Genomic DNA, 20,153 nt, shown 5'->3' with positions numbered 1-20,153 from the left:
AACTCCGGCTAACTGTTAGGTACCCAGGTGGCAACACTTGACCCTGGATATCAAATTTCAGTGTCATGGTTCACCTTAGGTAGAAGGTTTTAAGACAGCTGGTAAGAGCTATGAGGTAAATACACCTGGAAACAACAAGTCAGCAATTTAAATGATGAAACATGCTTTTGACGCACTTAGTAGAACACGCTAATAACCACCGGATATAAAACTGTAGCTTGTTGAATATAATTAAAATAAACGCTTAATATATATTTAATTTACATCGAATTAAATACTGACAACTATTTTAATGTACACACGTTTTACAATAATGTTAAATAAGTGAATTCTTTAAAGTTGTTAAGAAATTAGCTGCTGGAGGAAGCTGTTTTGACGCAATATAGCACGCCAATAACTGCGTAGATATATCTAAAATAAAGGTAATTCATGTTTAAATGACTGATAATTAAATACCGATACTTGTTTTTAAAGTACACATAACTCGCACAGTGCAACACGTTAACTGGTGTCAAGCACCACAAAAGTAGCACAAGTTTGCTTTTTGTGTGGTAGGTGTCTCGCAGGTCAAGGTGTTTGGGATTTTTTTTTCTCAGCAGCTTGAAACAATGCACTGCATCGTAGGTACAGGCTACAGTAGGTCATTTATCTAACACCTCGGAATGAATAAAAAGAACACCGTCACAAACGCACTTGGCCGTTTTCTAACACGGTCGCTCTCAGAGCGGCCAGGTGAGCTCTTACCTGGCGGTTCGGTGAGTCCAGTTTATTCCGCACTGCATTCCAGAGGCGGGATGTCAACATGCGCAGGTTTCTGCTCCACTTTGAAGCCTGCTTCCTCTCAACAGGTCGTATCTGAACGTTTCAGGGTGAAATCTGAGAAGCAAGGCCCTCCTGCTGCTCCGGCATGGGCGTGGCACTCAGAAGAATGCTATAAAATCCTCCACACAGTGGGAGACACTTCTACAACCATAGGTTTGAGCTATCCTATGTAACGTACAGTGAAATATTACCCCGCTTGAGCCGCATACAGTTCTGCTATATAATACCATGTGCTCTACTTTGACTGCCATATTGCAAAGTTAAACACACAGTGTGCTTAATCAACGGCGAGTACACTTTATATTCCCATCCCTTAGTGCATGAATAATTAGTGCATTAATAATTTCCAACAGATGTGTTGGAACACGACTTTATTCTTGAGTCTAGTCCGGTATCCAGCTCCCAGGTTGGAAGTCAAAGAGTTTACTTGTGTCGTTTCAGTACAGCGCAGTGCAACACACACACACACACACACACAGTACAGAGGAAAAAATATTAGATTTTAGTGGTTTTTTTTAACTTTTAGATTCGACCAACACTCCAGAACCAGTGAAGTGTAGATTCAGATGCACTGCAATGAGCATGGACTCGTAACTTGTGAGTGTACAATTAGGTCCATAGTAAGTACTGACATAGAGTTTGTGATTGTGCACTAACTGCCTCTGAAATAGCACCAATTCACTAATTTTGTCCCATCTCCTTGGATTTAGGGTATTTCCATGTCTCGCCTCTGTAACCTTGCATAGTCTGGGGTCAGGCTCCATGAAGTTGAGATTAAGGTGGTGCACAGGTCACATCATCTAATGAATGACTCAGTTTTTCTGTGACCACACACAGCACGCCTTTATGCCTCTGGTTTGGATTAATCCTACAACAACGTAAATCTGGGATGAGCAAACAGCTCCATGATCGTTAACAGAAACCTCTGGAATATCAAAAGTAACGAAAACAAATTTTTTGTTTATTTTCTGAAATAACACTCAAACAACACTGCATTTAAAGAAAATCATGACAAAAAAAACAAACATTTAGAAATGGCTTTAAACTCTAACAAAGTCATCATCAGTTATTAAAATTGTTCCTTCCATCTGCTTATAAGGCACATTAAAGATCAGTTTCACTATTCATGACATCTCAAATTATGACTCAAAAAGGCTGTAGACAATTATTGTCCAATTCAATAAACACTCGTCAACTCTACAAATTAAAATATGCAATCAATGAATATTTTAACTTCATTAGCAAAGTTAGAATTTTAGGCAAAAGTCCTGACATCAAACTGAGCTCTGTAAAAGCTGACTTGTGTCTTTGTAATGTTTAGTACTTTATGATTATTGAAATTTCTGACATACAGAGGCCGTCATCCATTAAACAGCTGATTCAGTCAATGCAAAATGAATCTGATTATCTCTGAGTTTGGGATTGGGGGAAAAAAATCCCAAGCCCCAAAAACCACAAAACAAACAATTTTAAAAATGAAATTTTGATGGCAGTTAACTGACTAAACTAAAAAGTAACCTCAGGATTTAATTCACTGAAGCTCTGCAGTCTTTCATGATCCATCTGTCATCTATTATATTATCTAAATCTAATTACAAAGCCAACCAAAGAAATAGGAATCAAAGGAAGCGCAGTAATCCATTTTTACCATCACTAACTTATAATATTAAAGTTTGCACTCTGCCTCGTCAGCATTTGTCCATGAAATAAGTTATTCATAATAATTTGTCAAATATATGAAACGATATGTTAATACTGCAGAGCTGATAGAACTGATCCACCAGAGTCGAGGTGCCAAAGTATCCTGTTAAAGCTGGAGTTTACTCCTTTGCTCTCCACATATTCTTTGTTAATGCATGCATGCATCTGCTACATTTTGAAGGTAAAATGTTATCAGCTGTGCCACGTTTAAAGTACTATGTAAATATAGAGTCCATAAGGAGGCCCTGAGCCAGACTGTGACTCGTGGTGGGGACAAAAAAACCCAAAAAAAAAAAAACAAGAGTCCCACACCTGGAAACACTTCTCTGACATCACTGTTCAAACCATCTAACAAAAGAGTAGGGAAGGAATGTGCAGCATGGAGACCGTGTCCAAGTCCTGTCAGTGTAGAGTGATCTCTTCTTCATCATCACATTCATCAGTAGCCGAGTCCTTACTTTCATTCCCATTTCGCTGCAGTAACGGCAGCTCAAGTTCTGGGCTCTTACTCTTGAGCTGCCTTAAAGAAGGACCCTTATCTGATGGAAGATAGAAAATTTACACCATCAGCATGGTCACCACCCTGCAAAGTCTCCTTCCTCCTTTCCTTTCTTTCCTTTTTAAAGATTCTGAAGAAAACTGTGACATTACATGTAGAAAATGTGATATGTAAACTAGAAATCGGAGAACAGACTGTTCGGTGAACAAGGGCACATTCTCAAACGTAACTTAAAACAAAAAAATTTACATATTCAAAATTCCTGGATTTTACTAAAAGGGAGCTTACCAATGGTTTTTGTGTAGAAAATAAAAATATATTATATGCCATTAAAAAAAAATGCTTTGAGTATTTTTATGTTTTTAGGATGTAGAGCAGTAAATATGGTGAAAACATAAATAAAACTTACTTTTAGAATAATATGTCTTGAGTCCCACGTGTAATGAAATACCACACAGACACACAGCGAATCCCAGCCAGTTGAGCATACTCATTTTGTCTCCCATCAGAAAAGCGGCTAAAAGCAGAGTGCATACTTCCTGCAGGAAATCAACACAAGGAACAGAGAAGACTTCATTAGACAGCTCTGAAAAAACCCAAGTCCACATGTAACACAGTAACAATCCCTTATTTATTACATAACATTTTTAGAACATATTTACATGTAAGTACACTGAGATCAAAAAACAAAACAATGTATGTGTAGACATACTTAGTCAATAAAGTTGATTTTCATAATAAAGATGTTATATGCTTACATCCAAAGCCCTAGTGAACCCTCTGATCTGTCAGAACATCCACAAAGATTACACATAACTGCTTTAGTAGCTCAGAGTAAGCACCAAAAGAACCGCAACCTCCCATATTAAACTCAGCTATGGCTCTGGTATTGCGGACAGATTTCTTTGGCTTCACCAATCTAATTCAATTCTATTGATATAGCACCAATTCACAACAGCAGTCACCTCAAGGCACTTCTAGTGGCAGCCATCCACCAGCTGGAGGTGAAAAAAAAGATGTTGACAACACAGAAAGTAAGTAATTACCTTAAAGATCCCTGATATGGATAAGGTGAGGCTGGAGGTTCGGGAGACCAGCAGGAACTCAGAGAAGCCCAAACCAAAGGCCAGCAAGCCGCCAATGCTTAATGTGAAGAGGGAATACAGGAGAGGCGAGAGCTCCGTCACCCGGAATAACTTCTCTGAGGTGCTGAGGCTCAGCCCTGCAGGCACAGAGGAAAGAATCAGGACAGATTTTTTAGGAGTGGCAGCACTCCAGGTAGATCGGCAATTACGCAGTTACAATAGTTTTCCACGGACTGCTTATAGGGCTTGCCCACTCATGTCTTTTGAAAGTCCAATATCTTGTAGAGATTTTATAAAGGAGTTCCTTTTTGTTCTTCTAATGAGAGGCGTGTGGTGAACCACACTGCCACTTCTGCTTGAATCAGCAGTGTTTTATTTGTAGATTACAGCTCTGGTGTGCAATGTGTTGGGATTCAGAGATTCTTTTATTGCTACCATATAATTTGCCTTATGAAGAATGTATTAATAACATGTTTCACAGTATCATGTATCAGTAATATTTCCTACAGGGTTTATATTGCATTGAATATGTCTGTCATCACATTGACCTTTCTATTTTTATAGGTTGAGTTCATTTTATACACAATGCATAAATGTGCTTGGTTAGAGTTGATGTTCCATTCTAGAAGGTTTTAAGCTTCACTGGTGAGAGTGTCCAGATGATACATGCTGAGGGGAGATGAGAACATAGCAGGTTAATTGCATGCATGCTTACAATACACATATTAATCTAGTAGCAGGTTTGAGCAAAGGCCTAAGCGTCTTCTGCTTCAGTTTGAGACTGGCTGCAAAGTACTCTACTTAGTGATTAATGATGAGGGTCCATTATTAGCTCTCAGAGATGCTAAGACCTGAAGTTATTACCCTAAAAGGCAAGTAATGTAGAAAAGAGAAGTGATATGTCGGTGTATGGTTATTAGAAGTGTACGTGATGTACCCTTGTCTGCACGGGTTGAACTTTTGCCCGTCTGTCACCATGTATTTTTGAACTGTATTGACGTAGATGTGATATTTTATCCTATAAAACCAGAACCCAATGTATTCTTGTCAGAGCAAAACAATCCGTATGCTGACGGTTGGTTGTTCTCCTGTGATAATAAAACTCATCGTTTGATTGCACTTTTCCGGAGCCTCCGTCGTTTTTGTTGTCTGGTCTAAAGTTGATCGATCTCGCAACAAATGTTACGTGCTTGACTGTGGCACAAAAGCAGAGGCCCTCTGTCACTGAGCTACATCTGGACTGATGTGCTCATGTGAGTCCCCTCAGTAAGGCTGCCCTTAAGAACAGTGAGACCACTTCTCGTAAATTCCATTTCATAAATTATAAAGAATTTGGGATATCATTTATCTGAAGTGAAGGCAGCTGGACCACACCTCAAACAATCCCCTTCCACTCCAACGTCGACAAATGCATACTTGTCCCACACACTTGTTTGTTCTTGTTCCTGTGCCCCATCGTCTCACTCCCATGTCATCTCTGATCTGCCAGGCCAGGATGAACCGCGAGGAGAGAGAAGACGAGGCAACAGGAGTTTAACAAAATGCGAGATTCTTGCAGCCTTTAAAGCAGTGTCGGTGAAAAGAACTGTGGCTACATTACTGGACCAGTTTTTTGCTTTTAATTACATTCACGGTGTGGCACAATGCGACGCATGGATCTCTGCCTTTGTTTATTATGTCATACGTTTTAGGAATTGAGACGGACTTCAAGACTCTGCACTGCAACTGATGTACAGGTGGGAGTACAGAGGAGAGACGTTACAAGGGAGCCCAAAGCAGAGAAATGAGAAGAGCTCGTAGGGTGCTAGAGCATATTTGCAATTTCAACACACGGGCCGTTGTATTGTGCTGAAACCAATCAGGGCTGTGTTTTAAATTTCACAACTTTTCCCACTTTGGTTCTTGGGCCTGCCACAGAGTCCAGTAGCAGAAGGAAAAGAAACACTGTGGGTGCCCATTAATCAAGCACCTGCTACAGGGCTTTGATAATCCTCCACTTTCTGCAGCTGAGCTGAACCCCTGAGAAACTACTGCTAATCTATTACACATGTGAGCTATTGCCTATTTACATGTAAATGAGGTGTGGGTGTCAGAATAGGCACCGTGTTGACACATAATCAGTTTCTTATGACCATCACGCTGCACAGTGGGGTCTGTAAAGGTTTTCAAAAGACTTGAAATGCCATAATTAGGGGCTACAAAAGCTCACACAATTCAAACTAGAACAACGATTAAGGGATTTAGGAAAAAACACAGCACACAGATTTGAGTGCCGACTTGGCTGAAAGCATTAAAGATGTAAGAAAACAACTAAGCGATCTGTCTATGGAGGAAATAGAAAAGAAACTGAGATTCACAAAACAAACATTTTATGAATCTGGTTCCAAAGCAACCAAAATACTGGCTAAACGGTTAAAATCAATACAAATAAGTAATGCAGTTAATAAGATTAGAGATCCAAACACCAAGGAACTACTATATGAACCAACACAGATTAAAAAAAAAAAAAAAAAAGCCTTTCAAAAATACTATAAAACATCGTATAATCAACCCGACCAGAAAAACGGACAAGAAATTGAAGAGTACTTGGCTCAGTTAGACCTTCCTTCTATTGGGACAACTCAAAATGAATTTTTAACTAAACCAATCACTAAGGAAGAACTGGATAAGGCAATAAGGAGATTGAAATCTAATAAAAGTCCAGGGAGTGATGGGTATCCCAATGAGTGGTATAAGACTTTTAAAGAGGACTTGGCTCCTATTTTGATAGATTCTTTTAACTGGACATTAAAACACGCTAAAATTCCACCCTCTTGGAAAGAGGCCATTATATCAGTCTTACCAAAAGAAGGTAAAAACAGGAAAAACTGTGACTCTTATCACCCAATCTCTATCTTAAATGTGGATTATAAATTATTTACATCCATAATCACAAGACGCTTAGAGCCGTTTCTCCCAGATCTGGTGGATGAAGACCAGACAGGATTAAGGAGCGACAGACACTAGATAATATACGACGCACTTTGCATATAATTAACGAAGTTAATAAAGAGAAAATTCCAACAGCCTTAGTGAGCTTAGATGCTGAAAAGGCCTTTGATAGAGTCTCTTGGATATTTCTTTTTGCTGTTTTGAAAAGAATGGGCTTTAACAGTATCTTCATCGAGTGTATACAATCCTTGTACCACAGGCCATTGGCTAGAGGGGACCTGACAGACAGTTTTGAGCTCTTCAGAGGAACCAGGCAGGGTTGCTGAATCCAGCCCTTTTTGCTCTGTATATCGAGCCTTTGGCTCTGTGATGGCATGCCACACATGGTAAGCTCCACACCTCACCACTAGTTGATTCACCTTAGTTTAATTTACAGTCGCTACTTTAAAATATTCTACTTATTGTTCAATACTGTTTCTTTATTAAATGTATGTATTTTTCCATCACACCTTCCCATGTTTATATGGCGTGCACACATTAACCTTAAGGTCAAAGTTCTGTTTTATGTTATATTAATACATCTTTCTTTGTTCGAGTTACCTGGGGGTTGGCTTCTCCTCCTGTCTGGCAAAAGGTGTGACAAAGGGCTGGGAGACCTGAAGTACCACTGACAGCCTAATTGGATTGCACCACATGCTTGATTGCCTGGGGGGTGTTTCATGTTTGTTTAATTGTTTTGTATTAGTTGCTTATATGGCAGCCATTTTGTTTTCCCCGTGTGTGTCATTTGGTTTAGCAAAACCAGTATTTAAGTTCCCCCATGTGTCATTTCAGCAGGTCAGTTTATCATATGTTTGTTTGAGGTTTTGGTAATTATTATCTTGAGTTTAGTCTATTGAGTTGACCTCTTTTATTGGTCTGCCTGTTTAAGTTTTGGCTTTGTTAAATATATTTTCATATTTTTGGGTCAATAAAACCCCTTTTTTGAATTAAAACCACCTGTGTCCTTTATGCTTTACTGCTTGGTCCCTGACAGGCTCAGTATATACGGCAAAGTGCAGACTTAAAAAGGGGTTTTAGTTTCTAAAATTGAACAACGAATAGGTCTCTTTGCTGATGATATAATTATATACCTACAGGATCCTGACAAGACCTTTCCTCGATTGATTAAAGCATTAAAATATTTTGGCAAAAATTCAGGGTATAAACTAAATATCGTAAATGGCCTGCATTTGTATAGCGCTTTTCTAGTCATTAAGGACCCCAAAGCGCTTTACACTACATTCAGTCATTCACCCATTCACACACTGGCGATAGCAAGCTACATTGTAGCCACAGCTGCCCTGGGGCGCACTGACAGAGGCGAGGCTGCCGGACACAGGGAAAGACTCAAGTACTTTGTCTGAATTATTTCCCCAAAGATTCAATTCAAAACGAATATAAATTAAAATGGGACTCAAATAAGATCAAATATTTAAGTGTCTATCTAACTAGCAAAATAAGTACACTATACGAGGCAAATTATGTAAAGATTAGTAATACAATCCAAAAAGATTTGATTAAATGGGCTCCACTTGTCATGGACCTTAGCTCAAGAATAGAGGTAATAAAAATGAATGAGCTTCCTCGACTACTGTATCTATTCACTTCATTGCCAGTCCATATACCTGATGCACAATTTGGTAGATGGGATAAATTAGTTAGTAGATTTATTTGGAAAGGGACAAAGCCAAGAATAAGATTTAAAATACTCCAATTAAGAAAAGAAAAAGGAGGACTTGCCCTCCCGAATTTCAAGGAATATTGTTTACTGGTGTTCACCGGATTACACCTCAAAATGGAAGCATATGGAGATAAATTATTGCTCATCATGTCATCCACAAGCAAGATTGGGAGGAGAAACTATCCAGTCTACGAACACAAATCTCATTACTGAATTCACTATTAAACTCTGGTGGATTATAGTGAAGAAATATAGAATTATAGAAGACTGTAAATTGCTGATTTGGCCTGCATATTCTCAAAAATTCCAAAGTGGACAATGGGATAGTACATTTTTAAGATGGGTCAATAAAGGAATTACAGCAATGTGCACATTAATAGACGGGAAAACATTAAAATCCTTTGAGAATCTACAGAGACAGTTTGGACTGGATAAATCAGATTTATTTAGGTATTTTCAATGAAGACATTTTTACAAATTAGGAAGAAGCTCTTGAGAGAAAGAAGCCATATAATAGAAATAATAACAGGTGCATATAAAAATCCTCCATCAAGAATTTTATCGAAATTATATAATGGTCTGCAAAATTTGAATAGGAATGAAACATTATATATCAAACAAAAGTAGGAATCTGAATTACATCTTGAGTTGTCAGAGGATGACTGGCGTATGTCTCACACAGCATAATTCCACCAGCTCTAGACGATGGAGAGAATATGGCTGGAAAAATGTGATTAGGTTCTTTATTACTCCTTATATCAAAAGCAAGCAGCTGAAAACACCCCAACGATGCTGGAGATTATGTGGAGACTGGGACGCCAATCATTCTCATGTGTTTTGGAAGTGTAAAGATATCAAACCTTACTGGGAAAGCATTGCAGTAACAATGAAGAAAGTGCTGGGGTATGACGTGCCGTGTAAGGCACGAGTATTTTGGAATATGGGAAAAAATAAGGAGGACCGTTACTTGTTTAAAATTATGTTGTCGTCAAGCAAAAAGGTAATAACAAAAAACTGGCTGAAAAGTGACCCTTTAAAATTGGAAGAATGGACTGATGTAATCGAGGACATATATATAAAATGGAGAAAATGATCTACACCTTGAGAATGAAATATGACAAACACCGAAAACAGTGGACAAAATGGATAGCCTATAAGACTCACTCAGCCCCATAAGGCAGGGACCTCTCCTCCTTGTTTTTGGTTTTTTTTCCCCTCTTCCACAGATTAGGTGTCCTTTATTCCTTTTAGTTTGTTTCTTTTTTCATATTTTTGTTTGCATGTACTATAAATTTGGAAAAAGTACAAAATAAAAAGTTTAAAAAAAATAAAATTAGGGGCTACAGAGCTTAATTTAATGCAGCGACAAAACATGAAAGACAATGAACTTATGTCTATACTCACCTTCATTAAACAGGAAGAGAGGAAAGAGCCCAAGGAACATGAGAGGTTGGAGGTGGTACATGGCATCTATTGGGTTTTGAAGGCCTAAAACAGTGCGACATGAAAAAGATGAAAAATGCAGGGAACTGTGTCCCAGCTGGGAAACCTCAAATCATAGCAGAGTTTTAAATCAGTGCTTTACAAGCCTGGCATATAGTTAAAGTTACTGATGTTGGGCTTCAATGTGTTTACTTTGTAAATACTTATGGATAGATGTTGCTGTATAAACTCAGAAAAAAGACAGTGGGAAGCAACAACCCCACTTCACCTGCTGTTAATGTTGTGTCAAAACCTGCATTAGAGTCATCACTGGAGGATCTTGTTAACTTGTTGTAGACCATTCAAGGATAACGGCTAGGTTGAAACCACATAACAAGATATTTTAGGTCTCTATGATAGTTGTTTTCTTTTTTTTTTTTGTATTTCACACCAATCCTCTTTGAAATGGCGTGTGTATCCTGTTTTACTGTATATCTGATGAAAGCCACAGCCCAAAATTAATTGGTGTAGATCCAGGTTATAGGCTTTTTAACCTCTTTGGAAGCTGTCACTCCACAGTGGCTGAACACTTACCCAGCTCTGCTTTCTGCGTGAGGACCTGAGTGAGGGTCCATCGAATCCCCCCTATGAAGGATGCTAGGAGCACCAGAATAAAGCCTTCCAGATTAAACTGGGTCGACTCAAAGGTAAACATAAAGAGACCGCAGGAGATCAACAGGACCACCAGGATCAGAAACGGGTTCTGGATTAAAAGGGAGAAAAGACAACGACACGCAGCAGTTTCAAGTTAAAATTGCACAGGAAACAGAAGAAGAAAGTAGAGGATAACAGGTAAAAGAAGAACAGAACAAAGCACAAGCTAGAGGAGAGAGTAGACGGGAGGTAATGATTGCTCATTACTGCTCATGTGATGAAACCCCCATCAAGCTGCACAAAAACACCACTGTGCTCTGTAACAGGAAGTGATACAATACCACAGTTAGAGCTCAAACGCCTCAAAGCGCTGTGACTGACTGTTGTGATTTGGTGCTAAAGGTGGACAGAATTAAATCTTTAAGCTATGACACCATTAAGAAAAATTGGCAAATTTATAACCGAACCGGTTATAAATTTGTGCAGGTGCAGGACTTTTTTCAGATTAGAAAGTTCTTATGTTCTGCTACAGCCACAGTGCACTTTGTGAACATTGCTGGATGTCTGCTTTGTGCATTGCGCCACAATCGAGGAAACAGACTAAAAGAATTGCCTCTTGCATCATTTTGCCTGTATAAGAAGCATGCTTAATCCTCCAGTTGTGTCTGGGTGACATTAAAGTGAAGACAAAACTGCACTGTTAGCACTGCTGTCAGTGTCATGTGATCGGTACACTCACCGGCTCCTCCAGTTTAAAGACCAGAGAGAAAAACAGGATAAAAAGCACTGCTGAGGACTTGGTCATGGTATACCTTGAATGACACAAAATAAAAGTCGTAGAATATGTAAAGAACAATACAATGACTGGTTAAGATAAAATACTGACACATATGAACTTATAATAAAAACGTCCAAACCACAAACTTACAGGCTAATGGTGATGAAGAGGAAGCTCCAATTGGAAAGTCCAATATCCAGCGCTGTTGCGATGGCTGCAGGTAAGAAGGACAGAACTTAAGAGTACAGGATGACAGGTTCATTTTAAAACCACTCATTTCAGTGCATTTAGAGTGACTAAACGCATTTAGAGCACAAATACTCACTAAAAAAAAAAAAACAAAAAACAACAACAACAACAACAACAACATGTATGTATATAATCAATCCCACTGCCCTTTATTCACATATTAAAATCACCTTGATGTCATTTTAGTGTATACAGTAAAACAGAACAAAATATTAATTACTTTTGATTTAATTTCTCTGGATTTTTGCTTCTCTTAGTCTTTGATTCACTTTTTCCTTCTGACTCTTTTAAACTAATCTTATTACAACTTAAGTTTGTGCAGAATTTTAGTTTAAACGAGGCAAAACTGGTTTGGAACGGTTCATTTAATGCACTTGCTTTTAGATATTTTCATCATTCTCGTCGGGGTTGTCGTATTTATTCTCTCCACGTGGACTTTAGACGAAGCATTCCACAGAGCTTAGTCAATCGGTGAACCCGATAAGAGGCGACTGTCCCCCGTCTAAATCACCAGTCTCCAGACTCAAGATAAAACTCACCCGTGGGTGCTACTTTTCTGAGGTACTCTTTCCACCTGAGAGTAACGCGAGGTTTCCCTGTCCACCACTGCACAGCCTGTCGTGTCAGAGCTGACAGACAGAAGATGATGGTGAGGTGAACTAAAGTCATGAAGAGGGGGTAGTGGAAGCCCTAAGAAAGGGAGAGAAACAGTTGGGGTCATCTAGGATGGACTAGTCAGTGTAAGTCTCTTTCTCAGGATCCAGGAGATCCCCAGACAAGCAAAGCAGAGCGTCCTCAGGTGCTCATTTTCATTAATCACCTTTAACACAACCAAGCATGTTATAAGAAACTGACAAGGCTGTATGAGCTTCTTTACTCACCTTCATTAGCCATTTGTTATAGAATGTGATGCCTATAGAGAAGACATAGTAGAGAAGAACTAATCCAACAGTGCGCAGCCCCCTGCACAGGAACTGGACTGGGCACGCCATACGGGACTGCCAGGACCAGCTGTCCACAACACACAGCTACTGCAGAGGGGCCATCTCCGACCTGAACCCACATCCTCCCCGAACATCCATACCAGACCTTTTTACAGCAGAAACACCGCAGAGAAGAAAAGCAAGGTAAGAGCAGGGCTGCGTTTGTGCATATTAATGCTAGTTAGTGGAACAGGCGCTCAGACAGAATTTAAGCGAAACCTATTTGATACAATGTTAGCATAACGGCAACATTCATTTTAGCTCAAATTAAACGTTATCAGCTACTAGCATTCTCTTAACTGGTTGTGCTAGCGGATAAGCAGCTGGTAACAATGTTATGCGAATCTTTAAAACTGTCCGTTAACCAACAGGAACATCAGACAACCCCAGCAAACGAACTCACCAGCAACAGTGCTCCAACAGTGACTGAGAGAGGAAGGCTCACTGGATAGCTGCTACGTTTTATAAGTCAAACTGGCTTCTTCGTTAACTTGCCTTATAGTTCATTAGCTAACATTAGCCTGTCATTTAGCATCTATATTGACTTGTTAACATTATCACTGAGATAAGCTTTGAACATCACTTGGCAGGGCAGGAGTCCACAGCAAGATCCACGGGGACGTGTCACTTACTCACGGCAATGAGCACGTGCTGAGCCCCCGCGGTCAGGCTCTCAGTGTTTACTTAGAATCTGAGCCCTCTGTTCAAGCACCGAGATCCATTTCTTTCCACGAATGCTGTGAGGTGTTGTTCTTCGATCAGCCACTTGAACAATGCTCCTGTTTCCACTCACACCACCAACTTGCCATCGCCCATTGTGCATAGTTTGTCTAGATCTAAGGTTTAGCTAAAATAATACCAAATGAAATTGGCTTAGCTTAAACACACGTGAATATAGCTTTTTACATTCTAAGCAAGCTACGTGTCGGTGATTCCCGCATACACCCGGCGATATGAAATTAAGTTTGGGCTTCCGATGCAATCAAACAGATCGTGCTTTAAAGGAAACTCACCGTCAGCTGTGTTGGCTATACTGACGAATAACACGAGTAAATTTAAACACTGGCCACAAGGGGGGAGTATCTGTGATTTCTAGCCCTGTCTGTTTCCTCTCCAAACCACCACTTCCTCAGTCAAGGAAACAAAAGCGGAAGTCGGCGCACTTAACAAGCTGTTGTTGTGAGACAGTCGTGAACAAGCACAAGGTAAGGTTAATGCTAACGCGTATTTAACAATGAGCAGCTAATGTTGAGGTTTGAATAACGCTTGCGGGTGTTTTTCAGCAAATGGCGGAGGAGGACGACGAGCCAGGCTTCGACGAAGAGTTGGAGGACGGCTCCGGCGGGGTGGATGTCGGCTACGGCAAGAGAAAGAGACTCTTCTCCAAGGAGCTCCGGTGCATGATGTACGGATTTGGAGATGACCAGAACCCTTACACGGAGTCTGTGGATATTCTGGAGGATCTGGTGATCGAGTTTATCACGGAAATGACGCACAAGGCCATGTCTATCGGGCGCCAGGGTCGCGTCCAGGTGGAGGACATCGTTTTCCTCATTCGCAAAGATCCCAGGAAGTTTGCTAGAGTCAAAGATCTGCTGACCATGAACGAGGAGCTGAAGAGAGCTCGGAAAGCTTTTGATGAAGCAAATTATGGCTCTTAAACTCACAACGGGACTGGTTGTTATTCCTCCCATGACCTTTGTTTCTTTTAATTTACTGTTCGTTTGCTCGTGAGTTCATTCAGACTGCATGTTTGCGTCGTGTGTGTGTTTATAGACCGTATAACAATAACAACGAATTTCAGTGTATATGCTTGATTTCAGACTTTTTGGTTATGTAAAATAAAGCAACTTGCCAATAGTTTTAAAATAACCAGGTCCTCATCTCTTGTGCACAAACAACTTTCTTTTTTTTTAAGCACCAGAACCAGAAAACATAACACTTTGTTTTAAAGCACAGCATTGTGCTGTGTTACCAATCTGATACGTGAAGAGTGGATCTGCACAAGAATTTAAGCATAATTTTATTTTGAATAAGTAAAGAAAAAATAAGTATGTAACTTAAACCCACAGATTGAATCCTCAAATGTATGTGAAGTATCTAAAGAAAAGGTTTTAGATAGATTTAGGTTGTGTAAATGACATTACACGAGAAGGGTTGCTCTTCATATCCCCCTTCTGGACACGCTGTGGTAATGAAACAAAAAACACAATACAGTAAATTAAGCCACAAACTGCTGAGCAGCTGAAATCCTATGTCAAGCACGAGTGGAAAAACAAACCCAAAAAAAGAAGCCAATTTGCCTTGTAAAACTACACTTAGGCTGCTGCCCCCGCGACCCGGCCTCGGATAAAGCGGATGAAGATGGATGGAAACTACACCAGCTGGTATCATCGTCTCCCAAACACAGAGGGAAATGTGTTCCAGTCCCAAGTTTTCAGGAGCAAGTTGCTGGTATTCAAAAATAGGAGTGTTCCAGATTTTTTTTTTTATAGAAAAGTGTCGTAAATATTTGTCAAAGCAGACAGTTTGCAACCCGCAATTAAACTTTATCAGCACAGCCAGGAATACTAGACATGATGCCGACCTCATCTGTGCCCACATGCGTGATGAACTGAGGTTTTCCGACTGTCCGTAATGTCCAAATCATTCTGACCTCAGTCAAGGCTTTTGGTTATTTTAAAAGCAAAACTGGCTGTGGTTGGAACAAAACGGACAAAAAGAGGAAAAGAAACAGATTTTATTAATATTCCTCAAAACAAAATTATTACACAGACCATAAATATGACAGACCAACTACAAGTGAGCATGTGTTAGTTCATTTATTTCAAGCAAATTACTTCTTTATACAGTGAAGTGATTGAATTAATTGGTCTAAGCAGCAGGTAACAAGCTGCCCGTCTATCTAGAATACATCTAGATCAGAGCTTTACCAGCAGAGAGGGGGAGGGGGTCACTGATGACACGACATGCCATGCATACTGCAAAAGCTGTGTGCAGTGAAAAAAAAACCCTGTTGCAGCCTTGCTGTCCTGTTACAGGGCTGGGTGTCAGCATGGCATCTAGGGGATGTCTGCATTTACAAGCGAGCCAGGGAAAAGATGTTGCCCAGCCAGCGACCCCCCACTGGGTGCTCTAGCTGTCTGTTGAGGACTTCTATAAGGATGGAGAAGAAAGGCAGTGAACCAGGTGGACAAGAGGGAGAAGGAGGGAGTGGGTCAGAATGGGGGTTCACAGAAGGGTGGAGGAATGTCCATGAGTCTTTCTTGTTCTACTGCACATTCTCCATCATCTTGAGGAATTCTGATAAAGAAAAGAGAAATTGGACAGCATTACATTTTACATCCATTTCTTTATTTACTTGAATAAACTGTAAAGGAACAGGTAGTAGTTCAGCTCAAGCAGGAAGCCGGGGTGTGATTTGATTTTAAGATGATTACAGGAGTGTAGGAACTGTACAACACAGCCTAGCAGGCAACAATATGGTCCCTAAAGTCTGACTGTAAAACCTGATATGCCATAGAACAAGACTGATACAGCTTATTGGTACTCTAGCAAAGCTGCAGCCTCTTAATAAACAGGATTTCCCCCCTCATGCACTCTCTACCTGCTTCATAGAGACTCCTCAAGGTTCAATAATAAGTGAGCTGACAGCTTCATCATTTTCATTTGACACATACCGTCAAAGTCCAGCATGCCGTCGCTGTTCTTGTCTCCTTCCTTCAGCAGCTCATCGATCTCCTCCTCTGAGATGGCCTCGCCGGTGCTGCGGATGATAAGGGCAAACTCTTCTCTGTCGATGTAACCGTCGCCGTTCCTGCGCACGCGACAACAACAAAATGTACGTGAATGTAAAGATCGAGTAAAGGTGATGTAGCAACAAAAAAAAAAAAAACCCCAAAACAAAACACACGCGCGCGCGCACACACAAACGATTAGTGTAAACAGTGTGAGCGCGAGCTTACTTGTCAAACACACGGAAGCAGTCTGCCAACTCTTCCTCGCTCTTTCCGGCCTGGTCCTCCTTGATCAGTCTCACCATCATGACCAAGAACTCCTCGAAGTCGATGGTGCCGCTACCTGAGGGTTTAGTGGGGCCACGTGATTGATACGCATCAGATCAACCCATTGTCGTGATAACTTTGACCGTTTTACGCATGGAAACACCGGGAGTTCAATGGAACAACCCAGAATTTGTTAGTGCAGTAAAAATGTCATGTTGACGGGGTGTTTAGAAATACCACCACCTCTAATTACTGAATTACCATAAAGTGTCCCTGTGTGTAAAAACACTTAAGACACACAGCTGTTCTGCTGTGTCGCCATCAGGCATAAACTACATTTCCCGTTTCTCACCGTCCTCATCGACCTCCTCGATGATCTCATCCAGCTCCTCTCTTGTCGGGTTCTGGCCCAGCATCCTCATCACGGTACCCAACTCCTTGGTGCTGATATCACCGCCACCATCGGTGTCGAACAAGTCAAAGGCGGCCTTGAACTCTGGAGAAACGAGAATTGAATGAAGGCGTGTGTTTGTTCCAAGCTGGTCTCATTTCTCAGTTTGGTACTTTTCTGCTTTATTGTTCTTTTTCACCGAGCATTAATCGTTGCGATAGGACACCATTATCCTTTAAAATAGCACCCCAGTTTGCTTTTAACGACTGAAAAACTGCGAGGTCCGCTTCTTTGTGAATAATTCTCATTGTGCTATTCTTGGTTTTTCTTTCATACCAGTTTGCTCCATCTGGCTTCACGCCGTGGATCTGCATTCTCTTTAGGCTGTACGAGCTCTTGCTGGTAGAAAAAAAATGATCTGAAGTAGAACTGATTGGCTTATTGTGTGATTGCATTTAAGGGTGGTATAATTCAAAACATGTATCACGCGTGTTTCATTTCATAGCTTACTGTAATGGCGTTATTTAGGCTAAGCAACTAGTACTGTACTCACCAGCCAACATGTCCTCGCTCAGGTAGGAGCGGGCCTCTTGTTGCGCGTCAGTCTGGAAGAAAGCAGTGTCCAGTGCATCACTTCACTCATTACATGTTTCATTTAGGCTTAGTTGATTGTTCCAGTTAAACTTGCTTGTCTTAGCCAAGCACGGTGGCAAAATAATTCTTTATCATATTTTCTATTCGTTTTAAACAACCTACCCCCCCACCCCCCACCCCTAAACTACACGGATCATCTCCACTGTGCGTAAAAGTATTTTTACGCACAGTGGAGATGGTACAGTTCAGAGATTCAGGATTGATATTTTAAACTTGTGACTGTAATATTTACAGAGTGATTAATGGTTGTAATAATGATACTGAAACATGCTATCACAAGTCACACGATGGGTGCATCTCGAAAGGATTCTTGAGCTTGATGAAAATTAGTCCGGCTATTTCAGGCTCAACACATTAGCTTCGCTGTATAAGGCCTGCAGACATCCAATCCCGAGGAATTTGTTGCCTAAGCAGAATCAGCACCTTCCCAGCTGACACCCATCCTGCCCATCAACACCCATTGTTAACTTCCCACAAGGATTTAAAGTAGTCTATTTACAACAGATAACTGGCTAAAATATGAGTTTGAGCATATTTCATATCAATTTAACTCAAAACCAGCAGAGAACAAAAAAAAAAACTAAGTGGAAAAAAATGCTGAATTACTAAAAAGAAAAAACAACTATTTTAGGGGAAAGCAACATATACATATCTGAACAACACCAACAGAAAGAAATATGCTTCTCAGAAACTCAGCTAATGATTTTTACACATTCACATGCCTTTATTCCTTTATTGCTCACTCTCTAATGAAATCAGCCGATAGCTGAACTGGTCATTTGCACAACTGATTGGTCTTACCATGTTTGTGGATTAGCTTTTCCCCCCCAAATATCCAAGGATAAAAGAAAAGCCCAAAGGAGTGGTCAATCCGTGTGCACCCCAACAGAGAGACTAGACATCAAGTGATGGTTCAGAGACACTTTAAACGGGACAAGGAGGTCCCGCCCCCTGCCTCTCACAGGCCTCCAGATTTAGTATCCTGAACTTTTAGGGTTCTGGGGCCAGGGCAAGCCAATCACACTTTCGAGGTGAACGCTCCACTTTATTGAAGTTGTGGTTATAAGTATGCTAAAGAAGTAAAGGATACATTTTCAAAGTTTGTGGGGGAAATGCATGAAAGCATCACACTGAGATTGTCCTCAGATGTTGGATATGAGAAGGAACCCAGCTTACTTTAAGAGAATTCACTCTGGAAAACCAGAGAGAAAGAAAACTGAAAATACAGAATTTTTCTATAAAATAAATCAAAAAGCATCATACTTCTTAGAAAAGGCCCCGTTGCAACTCTCAGTAGTGAGATCCTAAAACAAGATGCCCACCCTCCCTTCGAAATAATAAAATACAAACACAAATTTGGCTCACATCAGTGCATGCATGTCAGTGTACTGTTGATTTCTATTTTGCCTTGTAAATACAAAACAGAAAACAACAAGGGGGAGCCAAAGATTAGTGAGTAAGCTTTGGGTTTTGTGGTGATGGTGATTCAATCTGGATGGGAAACTCTAAACCAAGAGGAAAATGCTGTGAGACCAGACCTCTAACCTCTCCTTAGAGGTGCCCTGAATAGCCGGCAGATTTCAGACCATGCTGCTACTTAACTTTCTAAACACAACCAGCTGCTCCTTATATGGTGTGCAGTTCCCAAGGGAGGGACCCAAGGTAAGAGACTAGAAGGGAGGACAGGATACTGAGAAGAGGAGCAGACCTGAAGAGAAGGAGGTGGGAGGTGCTTTTGAGAGGTGGTGATGGTGGGGGCTTGCAGACTATATACTCCAGAGGGAGAGCTGCACGTTGCAGGGGGAGATTTAACTCATCCGCTCTGTGAATGTCCAGCTCAAGCCTTTGATTCTTGGGTTTGCATCTCATGCTTGGGGCTATAATCTGAGGGTTATTGACTTCTGTGCTGGAAGACTACTTCATGAACAGGCTACATGCTTAGGAGAAGACTAAATCGGAAGAGGTTTATTTGAAACAGATATTTTGTCAAATATGAGACTTCTTTTTTGTTTAAAAAGACAAGGAGCATATTAGTTACCATCTATACAACTATAGTTTGCATGGGGGCTAGTTTGAATCTGGGACTGGAGAAGTAAGATTTAGTCAAATCTAGGGAGGCTGTAGAGTGCATGGTGTGTCATCTGAATGATCTCTCTAACTAGGTTCATGTGTCTGAGAATCATGTGGCCATTCAGATAAAGGTAATGTGAAAGTCCCAGAAAGGCCACAAGAGACAAAAATCGAACAATATAAGACA

At 40.5% G+C, this 20,153-nt stretch overlaps 4 protein-coding genes across 9 annotated transcripts in view; 1 reads left to right on the top strand and 3 right to left on the bottom strand.

Annotated features, from left to right (window-relative positions):
- The window catches only part of LOC147305361 (collagen alpha-1(XX) chain-like), a 41,747-nt gene extending 40,872 nt beyond the window's left edge, over window positions 1-875 (bottom strand). For all 4 annotated transcript variants that reach the window (XM_086278026.1, XM_086278023.1, XM_086278024.1 and 1 more), the window contains exon 1: window positions 745-875. In XM_086278026.1, the coding sequence (XP_086134152.1) occupies window positions 745-804 (60 nt within the window). In that variant the 5' untranslated portion in view covers window positions 805-875. The remainder of the gene's footprint in view (window positions 1-744) is intronic.
- Window positions 876-1,762: 887 nt separating this feature from the next.
- Window positions 1,763-14,058, bottom strand: LOC147305360 (solute carrier family 35 member H1-like). Of its 3 annotated transcripts, none has more exons than XM_086278029.1 (10): window positions 13,480-14,058; window positions 12,746-12,953; window positions 12,404-12,554; window positions 11,766-11,829; window positions 11,577-11,649; window positions 10,778-10,946; window positions 10,166-10,249; window positions 4,069-4,244; window positions 3,432-3,561; window positions 1,763-3,062 (listed from the first exon to the last, which is right to left on the bottom strand). In XM_086278029.1, exons 2-10 carry the CDS (start codon window positions 12,854-12,856, stop codon window positions 2,926-2,928), a joined length of 1,095 nt encoding a protein of 364 aa, XP_086134155.1. In that variant the 5' UTR covers window positions 12,857-12,953; window positions 13,480-14,058; the 3' UTR covers window positions 1,763-2,925. The 3 variants fall into 3 exon arrangements, with proteins under 3 accessions (XP_086134155.1, XP_086134154.1, XP_086134153.1); XM_086278028.1 differs by having other exon boundaries at window positions 13,861-14,058; XM_086278027.1 differs by having other exon boundaries at window positions 13,251-14,057.
- On the top strand, window positions 12,873-14,707 carry taf13 (TATA-box binding protein associated factor 13). The gene is made up of 3 exons (XM_086278035.1): window positions 12,873-12,991; window positions 13,981-14,052; window positions 14,131-14,707. Exon 3 carries the CDS (start codon window positions 14,134-14,136, stop codon window positions 14,506-14,508), a length of 375 nt encoding a protein of 124 aa, XP_086134161.1. The 5' UTR covers window positions 12,873-12,991; window positions 13,981-14,052; window positions 14,131-14,133; the 3' UTR covers window positions 14,509-14,707.
- Window positions 14,708-15,572: 865 nt separating this feature from the next.
- On the bottom strand, window positions 15,573-18,844 carry LOC147305358 (troponin C, skeletal muscle-like). Its single transcript, XM_086278034.1, has 6 exons — window positions 18,698-18,844; window positions 17,796-17,847; window positions 17,204-17,347; window positions 16,813-16,927; window positions 16,528-16,664; window positions 15,573-16,150 (listed from the first exon to the last, which is right to left on the bottom strand). Exons 1-6 carry the CDS (start codon window positions 18,698-18,700, stop codon window positions 16,119-16,121), a joined length of 483 nt encoding a protein of 160 aa, XP_086134160.1. The 5' UTR covers window positions 18,701-18,844; the 3' UTR covers window positions 15,573-16,118.
- Between the last annotated feature and the right edge of the window lie 1,309 nt (window positions 18,845-20,153).

Source organism: Aulonocara sp. 'chitande type north' Nkhata Bay, linkage group LG20, assembly GCF_057382095.1.
Source record: "Aulonocara sp. 'chitande type north' Nkhata Bay isolate Kocher_YH1m ecotype deep benthic linkage group LG20, A_spYH_male_GT1.1, whole genome shotgun sequence".
Classification (NCBI taxonomy): domain Eukaryota; kingdom Metazoa; phylum Chordata; class Actinopteri; order Cichliformes; family Cichlidae; genus Aulonocara; species Aulonocara sp. 'chitande type north' Nkhata Bay.
This window is presented reverse-complemented; position numbering and strand designations above follow the sequence as displayed.

What these genes read in the sequence shown, in the direction of transcription:
- LOC147305360 (XM_086278029.1), bottom strand. Translation starts at nt 12,856, where the DNA reads ATGGCGTGCCCAGTCCAGTTCCTGTGCAGGGGGCTGCGCACTGTTGGA. An exon ending in CAGAAAAGTAGCACCCACGG is followed by an intron (nt 11,830 to 12,403) that starts GTGAGTTTTATC and finishes TCTTACCTGCAG; the next exon opens with CCATCGCAACAGCGCTGGAT. An exon ending in TCTTTAAACTGGAGGAGCCG is followed by an intron (nt 10,947 to 11,576) that starts GTGAGTGTACCG and finishes CTTTTAATCCAG; the next exon opens with AACCCGTTTCTGATCCTGGT.
- taf13 (XM_086278035.1), top strand. Translation starts at nt 14,134, where the DNA reads ATGGCGGAGGAGGACGACGAGCCAGGCTTCGACGAAGAGTTGGAGGAC.
- LOC147305358 (XM_086278034.1), bottom strand. An exon ending in TGCTTCCGTGTGTTTGACAA is followed by an intron (nt 16,665 to 16,812) that starts GTAAGCTCGCGC and finishes TCGCGTGCGCAG; the next exon opens with GAACGGCGACGGTTACATCG. An exon ending in CGGCATGCTGGACTTTGACG is followed by an intron (nt 16,151 to 16,527) that starts GTATGTGTCAAA and finishes TTTCTTTATCAG; the next exon opens with AATTCCTCAAGATGATGGAG.